Source organism: Nannospalax galili, unplaced genomic scaffold (assembly GCF_000622305.1).
Source record: "Nannospalax galili isolate Female #2095 unplaced genomic scaffold, S.galili_v1.0 scaffold274, whole genome shotgun sequence".
NCBI lineage: Eukaryota > Metazoa > Chordata > Mammalia > Rodentia > Spalacidae > Nannospalax > Nannospalax galili.
The window spans coordinates 2,055,239-2,064,780 of record NW_008335435.1 but is presented as its reverse complement, the minus strand read 5'-3'; the positions used below and the strand labels follow the sequence as shown (position 1 = coordinate 2,064,780).

The window sequence follows — 9,542 nt, the reverse complement described above, 5'->3', positions numbered from 1 at the left end:
TCCAGTCCCTAGAGATTTGAGATTTGGATGGCCCCAGTCTGGGGTGGGTCCCAGGTCACAGTTTCCAGAGCTCCCTGGGTGACTCTCCAGAGTGGGACAGAGCCAGGGGGTATCAGCAGAGTTTTCCAGGTGGTGGTGATCTGAGTACGGCTCCAGTCTTCATGCTGCTTGGAGGATATCCCACTGGTGGGAGGGAACCCTGATGCTCGGAAGGGATGCCCACTGCTGGGAAGGCAACAAACCGAGCAGCACAAGTGTGGAAGGGGAGGTGTGCCACCCAACAGGAGACAAGATCCCAGGACCCTGTCTCTCTAGACAACTGAGTCACCCAAATCAGTGAGTTGAGAGTAGGCAGGTAGGACACAGGATCCCCTGAAAGCCTCATCACATCTCCCTCAATGGCTTCCTGACAGGACTTTTGGGAACATGTGACCAGCCCATGGCCCTGGGATGACCCCATCAGCACAAAGCTCAAAGTTCCTGAGAGCATCTGGCCTCTGTGTGTGACAGGCAGGGTTGGGAACACCACAAAGGAGGAGGGAAAGGGGGTCCTATGTCCCAGAACCTGTCTAGACTCATAGTGCCCATGGTCACTGCTGGCCCTGGCTGGCTCCAAGCATTCGGAAGGGACTTAGAAACTTTCAAGAAAGAGACTTTAGATACAAGACCCACAGAGGCCACGGTGTCAGTGAGGGAGAGCAGGAAATGGGGTGAAGGTGGTGGCCTGGTACAGACCAAGGCAGAACATTAGCCTTAGCTAGGGACCAGGACACACTGGGCAGATAAACCTCTTTTCAGCAGAACAATTTATGGCAGAGGGTGGGTAACAGCACTGTGCACAATTACTTGGTTTTCTTGTTTGGGGCACCTGGGAGAAACATACTCTTTTTCCTCATTTGAACTTGACCTTAGACGTGTAGATGAACATGGCAGGAGGCCAGCATGCCTTCCTAAACTCACCAGAGTGGGACAGCACTCCCATGGGTGGGCCCTCAGGGTGTCTCAGCTAAATCCACCGTCCTTCTCGCCCTTCAGAAGGCAGGCCATCCACAAAAGTGAGAAGTCAACTTTACTGGTGGAGACTCTGAGCTCCAAGTGGGGTCTTGCTCATTAGCGCAGCCCAACAGAGCTTGTGCTGACTGCTACAGTGACTCCTCACTGCCCAGACTGGAGTCTTGCTCACAGTTTCCATTTGTCCTTGGCCCATGTGAGACCTTTCAAGCCTCATCCACTGTGGCAGGACCCCAGCCTCCTCAAGAGCTGATTTCTGAGCCTTCGTAATTCTAGAATGAAACAGACCTGCAGCCAGAGAGAGCGTGGCCCTTAGCCTGTAGGCTCGCCGGCCCAGGCTACAGCACCCCCACCCTGGCTGGGGCTCATTAGATGAAAGTGCTATCACCTGTCAGACAAACTGCTAGAACTGTGATAAATTAATGATCAAATGTTACAGTCGGCGCAGCTACTGTACTGCCTAGGCGAGTTACAAGCCGGCTGGGTGCTTAAAAAATGCAGCCAGCATTAAAAAAAAAAAAAAATTCAGGCGTTAAAGGAAAATGTCACCGGCTTTTCAAACAGGATCTGTTTTAAAATGACCACAGACGGCTCAGTTTCGGGGTCTTTATTTGATTACTGTTATTCCTCACATAGAAGTGGGGGGCAGCAGGGAGGCTGGGATTGCTGTCTTCCAGACCCCACCTGTGCCTGGTGTCTGAGGACAGATTCTGCCCCATTTGATGGACACGGACGAACGTTTCCCAGGCCTGGCAGAAACGGGCACTGCTTGACACACGATGTAGCAGTGACAGGTCTGGGTTTTGTCTGTCTGTTTGGTCTTGGTGCTAAGATCTTTCCTTTCTTGCGCCACTCATTGATGGTTCTGCTAGATAGATAACAATATTCCCATTTGCCCACCGTGAACTCTGCAAAAAGTCGCTGTGGTCGGCACTCTAGAGTGCTGACTAGGTACCTTCATGTGTTCAGGTCACACAATCACTACAGTAGCTGTGGATGTTAGTAACTACAATAACTGTAAATGTAGCAATTGATACTTTCTGCATTTTAGAGAAGAGGCATGGAGAACCAGAGAGGTTAAGCCACTCGCCCATAGCCGCACAGCTAGTACATGGTACAGGGAGAGGTGGTACAGCTGTTTCTGCCTCTTGGGACCCTGAAATCTCATCACTGAGGATCTGTGGGGACAAACTCCAAAAATCAAGGATCGAGGGTGTCTTTGACTTCAAAGTCCAGGCCCAAACCCAGAATCCTAATCACAGTAGGCACTTGTTACATAAATGTATAGCCTCTCTCCATGAAGGGATTGCCCCCCCTCTTGCCCTTCCACCTACGGTTTTATGAGCTTAATTTATTCTTTTTAATATAAAATCTCATTATCTGAGCATGATAGTTTCACTTCCACTTTATCTTTGATATAAGAACAGAGAGAAACCTAAATCAAACCTTTAAATCAAGTCTATAATCAGTCTGCTCTCCTACTTACTTTTCAAATTTCTAAACAAAATTAAGTGGCAATACCTGGAGGCAAGACAAGGGCAGGAGTGCGGGGCAGGTGGGGGCCTCCTGAGTTCCCCCCCACCCACCCGGAAGCCACAGTAGTCTTGACTACTCAGGGAAGGAGGAAGACTTCCTGACACTGGGCTCCTGCTACCCCCCAACCCATCTCAGGCCTAGGATCGGACACAGAATGAAATGAAGTTGGCCCTAGACCTGTGTGTGCCTGGCATTGATCTAAAAAAGCCATTTGCTTCGCCTTGATGTATTTTTTAAGACATTTCCTATCCAGTGTTAATTTTCATAAAGGGAAAATTGATGATCAGTTTAAAGAAACACAGTTAAGGGTTTTTATCCCCCAGGTACCTACGATAGGCAAGTCTGGGTCTTGGAAGCTGAGGGTGGTGGGGCTGTGGGAGGCGTGCGTTGCTACCCTCTGGGGCTTGTGTCCCAAGGACGGCCACTCCTGGAAGAGCTGGAGTCAGAGCTTTGAGGGGGTTAGAGGGAAGGGCTTGCCCTACTTTCCGGAAGCTACTTGCATGGGCCAGTGGGAGTTCCTCTGAGACCACCCAGGTCAGTGTTGTTTATACCATAGGAAGTAGGCCCAGGTCCCCAAGTATTGGCCCTTGTCTGAAGTTACCAAGACCACTTGTGTGGTCAGAGAACTGAAATGTACCATGGAGGAGGACAAGGAGTTCACCTGGGGGACATGTGCCTTGCCATTTGGCTGCCAGGGAGCTGGAGCAAGTCACATCAGTGCTCTGAGCCTGCTTCAGATTCCCCATCTGTGAAGTGGGGATGAACACTCCACAGCTCACAGTGCTGTGCTCATAAAACAAAACTGGGAAAGGTTACCTGTGACCACTCCTATGCATATGACAAGGGCACCAGCCTCAAAACCTGGGCTCATTTTTGCCTTTCTTAAGGCATTAATCATCTCAGGCCAAGGGCCTTCCTTTTCCAGGAGGCCTTCCTTGACTGCTAAGGGAGAAGAGCCAGCAGCAGCTCAGAGGACAAATGGCTGGGTGCCACACCCTGGCTCAGTGTGACTTTGCCTGCACCCCCAGAAAAGTCACTTAAGACCTCTGATGCTTCAGCTTCTTATCTGTAAAATGGGTTTTTGAAATCCCTACTTCATAGTTGTTCAGCTTAAATTAGTTTCTTCGAGCTCAGAAGAAGGGCTGCAAGTCTCAGGAGGTGTCAGCTACTGCACTTCGGCCACTCAGAGAGCCTAGGGCACCAACAGCAGTGCATGCCTCGTGCTCCTGGCAATCTATATCTTACATAGGGGACCTGTTACCTATGTGTCCTATACAAACAGAAATGTGCCATGGGAGAAATGCACAGTAGTGTTTCTGCCACTACAGAGAGAACATTCTGTAGGGTCTGACCCAGCCCATAGCAGCCCAAGATGCTTATGCCCTCTGCCAGGAAGCCACAGGAAATACTGGCAGCCCAGTAATATCACCAAATCCTCTAGCCATGTGGCACAGCTGGAAAAGGCCATAAGGGACCTGCAACACCTCAGGGATAATCAGCTGACGCCAACCCCACAAGCCTTGGATTTGTCACTAACTGCTGTGAAACCACCCCTAAACCCTTCCCTTCTCTGGGCCTTAGTTTCCACTTCTGTACCCAAAAGTTCTTTGTGGTGACTTGCACAGTCCTCAGGATGAATGTGGAAGCCTAGTATGTGCTAGAGTCTGTTCTCTTAAAAGAGCACAGCAAACAACATGGACTCCCATCCTGTCCGTGAATTTCCCTCCCAGAGAGAGGGGCTGAGTGAGGAGCGCTGTGCCTGACTCCAGGAGCATGGCTACCCAAACCACCGCAGCCACCTGCCATATGGTCTTCCAGCTCCCTCTTTTCAATCTGTATCATGCCAGGCCAGGAGCAACTTCAAAAGTGATTTTCCTGAGCCGGCTTCCCCAGACTGTACTCCCTGGTCTCTCCCTAAGGGGAAAGACTTCCCCCATCTGCATCATTTTTACCAATTTGTCCAAATGAGGACCAAAATCTTTCAGACACACAAAAGGAAGAATAATAGAGGTGTTCCACTCAAAGATGAAGTTGAAGTGCTGTGGGTAGCGATGATTGCTCCTGGTAAGGAGCCCTCCATGTTCCCAGAGGAGTTCCCATGTCCCCCCACACCTGCCATTTCCCTGAAAGTGAGTGCTTTGCCTTAGGGACCCTCCTTCCTGTCTAGCCTATCAGATGCGGGGGGGTGGGGGGGGGCTGGCACCTGGTTCTGTCTGCAGGAGGAGGGACCTTACTCTCAGAAGGAACACAAGCTGAGCTGAACTGTAGCCCCATCCCCCATCCTGCACCCACCACCCCTGGACCAGCCCCAGGAACGTTAAGGAGGCGGTGAGCATGATTAGGTGAGGTTTGTGAAAGGCTGGTCCTCAGGTCTTAGGGAGGAGCTCTGCTTTGTTTTTAATCTGAAATGTCCCCTGCTGATTCGTGTTTTGAAAGTAATTGCTTAGCTAGTGGCACATTTTTGGAGCCTGACTGGAAAAAGCAGGCCACTGGAAGCAGGATTTGAAGGTTATACATAGCCTGGTTCCTGCTTGCTCTCTGCTTCCTGGTCTGCTTCCACCCTGACTCCCACCACCATGAACTGAGCTCTCTGGCATGGCTTCCCCACCATGATGGGCTGAAATGCCCTGAAACTGTGAGCCCACAAGAACCCTTCCTCCTAAGTTGTTTCAAAAGGATTGTGGTCACAACAACACAAGAGTAGCTAAAATGAGTATGCCAGTCGAAGGAAAAGGTCCTGAGGTTGTAGTCCAGATACTTACTGAATGCTTTCCATGGGCTCCAGGAGGCTTTCTGGAACAGGTTCCAAGCAGTTCATGCTGGGTCAGGCTTCCTCTGCTACCTGTTTAATAGCAGAAAATCTGGGGTTCCTAGGGAGGTCTGGGAGCCTGGGACCAGAAGAAAACAGGGGGCTCTAGAAAGTGACTTGATAGCCACTGGTTGAGTATATTTGAATGTTTTTACAATGGGGCCTGGGTTAGAGCACAGAAAGGGTAGATGTGGTCACACAGTTCTTACTGCCTTCAGGAAGGGACTTCAATGTTGGGAACCTGTGTGAGTATTGAAAGTTCTATCTTGGCACCATGTGGTGGTGGTACACGCTTTTGCTCTCAATGCTCAGGAGACTGAGGCTGGAGGATGGCCAGTTTGAGACTAGTCTAGGCTATACAGTGAGATATTGTATAGAAAAGAAAAAGAGAAAGAAGAGAAGGGGGGAGAAAGGAGGGGGAAGGAAAGGGGACACATAGGAGGGAAGGAGCAGGCAGGAGGGGGGAAAGGGAGAGGAAAGAAGGGGGGAGGGGAGAGAAGCTTCTATCCTGGGTGTGAGGGCCCAGCCTCACTCTGAGGACAGAAAAGACTGTTTCTCTGCACTGAAACTGTATCAGGTGAGCAAGGACCCTAGTCACACAAGGGCTGCCTGTTAGTACTGCCAGGCCACAGCCTGCTTTGCTAGAAATATGTGGTGTTTTCCTTAACTGTTTCTTGTCAACATTTCCAGATGGGGAAATTTCACACACAAATCTAAACTTCTCATTCCTCTGAGGAACCCAGGATATAGAAGCCAGAGGAGACCCTGCCCGGTGCCTGGAGTAGCCTGAGGACTGCCCCTCCCTCCATGTGCCCTGCCCCTCACTCCGTGCACCTTGCCATTGGCAAGGACCTCATAGCACTTTGCGCCAGCTCTGAGCAAATGGGAAGAAGAGAGGGAGGGCTTGACCAGTGGTCCTTCTTAAGCTCAGAGAACCTTCTGGAATGGCACCTTAGATGCAGGTCATGGTGATTTCTTGTTTTGAGTGGTTGTGAAGATTGAATAACACCTGGGCATCTCAGGGAGAGAAGTGGAGTCACGTGGGAAGAAAGAGCAAAGGTGTCAGCATTAGATTATGTAAATCTTGCATTCAAAATTATCTCATTGAAGCTGGGACTGGTGGCACAGGCCCCTAGTCCTAGCTCTTCAGGAGCCTGAGGCAGGAGGATTGAGAGTTCAAGGCCAACCTGGGCTACCGACGGAGTGAGCTCCAAGTAGACTTGGATCCTTAGTGAAACCTTGTCTCAAAAAGTTAAAAATACCGAGAAGGCTGCGGACAGAGCTGTAATGACATTTAATTAACATGGGAGGCCCTAGGTTCAATCCCAAGCATGATAAAATATGAACAACAGCCGGGTGTGGTGCCCCCGGCCAATCCCAGCACTTGGGAGGCAGAGGCAGGCAAATCTGTGGGTTTGAGGCCAGCCTGATCTACATAGCAAGTTCCAGGCCAGGTGAGGCTACAAGAAGATCCTATCTCAAAAAGACAAAAATATATATATACATATATATGTGTGTGTGTGTGTGTGTGTGTGTGTGTGTGTGTGTGTGTGTGAATAACAAAATACTGTCTGGTTACAGGCTTTAAATGAATCCCTTCACCTTCCTATGCCTCATCTTTCTCATCTGCAAAATGGGTCTGATCAAAGGCTTACTTTACAGGCCACTGGGAGGCCTCTATGACCTAACACGCATGAAGTTCTACTCCTGAGGCATGTTGTATGTGCTCAGTAAACAAGACTTTTGACAATGGTTTGATGACTCCCATTATGTGACATCTCCCCCACCCCCCATCCTGCATCTCTGAAGAGCTATTTCTTTCATTTTTACTTGGAGTCCTGTCCCAAGAGAAGATAAATCTTAAATTGGAAAAATGATCATTTACAATAATGTTGACATCAATGAAATGAAAGCCAGTTGACAATAATAACCACATTGAGTGGGACCCTTTGGGTTTTCTCTACACGATTCCCTGAAATGCCTCAGCAGTCAGCAAGGCCCTTCTGGCTGTTCTCCATGCACGCTCTAAACATCTTCCCAGGACTCCTTGCTATGAGTAGACCAGACAGTTGGGCTGTGATACTGGGGCACACAGAAAGGCACAAACCATTCATCTTGGTGATCTTCAGCCAGTGCCAGGGGGCTATACTACGGGCCACTACTCTGTGCACAGAACCACAGCAGTCTTGTCTTGAAACCATGATATGAGGGACAGTCTACGACTAGTGCAGCCTCTCTCCTGCCCAGAAGCAATCTGGGGTGCATAGTGACCCACCTGGGATGTGATAAAATGAGCAGGTAACAAACACTTGGCAGGCAGCCTTGGATCATGCCCGGGAACTGAACTTAATCGAATGCTTTCTCTCCTCCACGATGCATCGCCCATTCCTCTGTGCATTCTGCCTTCCCATCTTGTCCACGTGGGTGCCTTTGAAGTCCAGTCAGTGGCCACCGGGTCCATTTGTTCAGTGCTCACTGCAGAACCCAACAGCCCACAGCAGGAGTCATTACTATTTTTGCCCTGGGAGAGAAGGCAAAGATCTAAAACAGCTCTAGGAGATCCAAGCAGGGAATTTTTAAAACACCAATAGTACAAGAAACGGGGTTGGCACATCCGTTCTGTTTGCCTCCCTTGTGGCGGCAACAGGAAGCTTTCTGAGCACTTTGGGCTGAAGGGCCAGGAAGAGGGAGGCAGGTGCCTGTGGCAGGAGACAGGATTGAACGGGCAGAGAGCAGGCAGTGCCAACCCAAACCAGTTAGAGTTCACCAACCTTAAGGGAATGTTCCAGGAACCTTGTGGGCCTAGACTGGGACCCACAGTGGCTACATTTCCAGCACCTACTGGTCTGGGGACCACAGAGCTTGCTCTGATGCTGTGCTGTGCAGTTTATACAGGTGATACCTGTTACAGAGGCTTTGCTGTTTGACAGATGGAGGCAATAGAAGAGCTGCAAGCAAGCCAGCATGACATCACCCTACTCTCAGGATCAAGTCCCAACTTCTTCCCAAGACTCAAGCAGCTTTCAGTGCCCACCTCTGTCTTATCCCTGGCTGTCCATCTCCAAGCCCAGTCCTTACAGGCCAGAAATAGTCTGCTGAATGGTTCACTGTGTCCAAACACCCCGTTTCTAGAGCCCTCTCCCACGCTGTTCCTTCTGGGTGGATTTGCAGTGTCCTCCTCTTTGCAGGTGAACTTCTCTGTTTCCAGATTTCAATCTGGACAATTCTTTCTCTAGAGAGCCTTCCCTGACTGTGGTGGTTAATTTGAAGTGTCAACTTGACTGGGCCATGAAGCAGCCACACATTCTGGCCAAGCACCACTCTGGGATGAGCTTAACATTTGAATCTATAGACTAAGACACATATTCACACAGAATACCCTCCTTAGTATGGGTGGGCCTTGTGGAATCATGGAGGAAGACCTGAATGGAGCAGAAAGGCTGACCCTCCTGTGAATAAGGAGACCTACCCCTGCCTGAGTGTTTTTACTCTGGGACATTGGGCTTTTACTCCTGCCTTTTAACCAAACTGGAACATTAGCCATCCTGGCATTCGGGGCTCAGGACAGCCTGGGCCCGCATTCTGAGTCTCTAGGATCTCAGCTTGGCTGCTACAGATCTTTGACCATAACCAGTTCCTTCAAAGACATCTCTTTCTATACACACGCTACACTGATTCTGTTTCTCAAGGTACCTTAATCCACTGGCCCTCCCAGTAATTTCCTCTTTTTCTGTTGTTCTCATATTGACATCTTATACTGGTCAAAATACCCCATTTATAGTCCAGTGACATGCTGTCCCAGAATGCAGCCACTAGACCATCTCAAAATCAAGTACAAATTAGCGTGGGCAATAAATACATAAATAAAATATGCATCACATTGGAGGACTCAGTAGGAAAACAGAACTTTAATATCTTAAGAATTTGTTGTATTGATTTACCTACTAACATCATAATAATCCTGATATATGGGATCAAATCAAATAGATTATGAAAATTAATTTTACTTATTTCTTGTTTCCTTTCTGGTACAATTTCTGGAAAATATTGTTGTGCATGTGCCTGTGTTTCTCTTTCTGTTGGACAGAACTGCTGTGAATGAAGTCTGGAGCAGCCTCCTAATTTCCAGAATCTCTTTCCTCAAAACGGTTTCTTAATAAAAGATCTTAGGGGTCAACTACAGCCA

At 49.1% G+C, this 9,542-nt stretch overlaps 1 protein-coding gene across 1 annotated transcript in view; it reads right to left on the bottom strand.

Annotated features, from left to right (window-relative positions):
• Window positions 1-7,807: 7,807 nt before the first annotated feature.
• Irx5 (iroquois homeobox 5) overlaps window positions 7,808-9,542 on the bottom strand; it is a 56,164-nt gene continuing 54,429 nt past the window's right edge. The window contains exon 5 of the mRNA XM_029562057.1: window positions 7,808-7,831. Within this exon, the coding sequence (XP_029417917.1) occupies window positions 7,829-7,831 (3 nt within the window). The 3' untranslated portion in view covers window positions 7,808-7,828. The remainder of the gene's footprint in view (window positions 7,832-9,542) is intronic.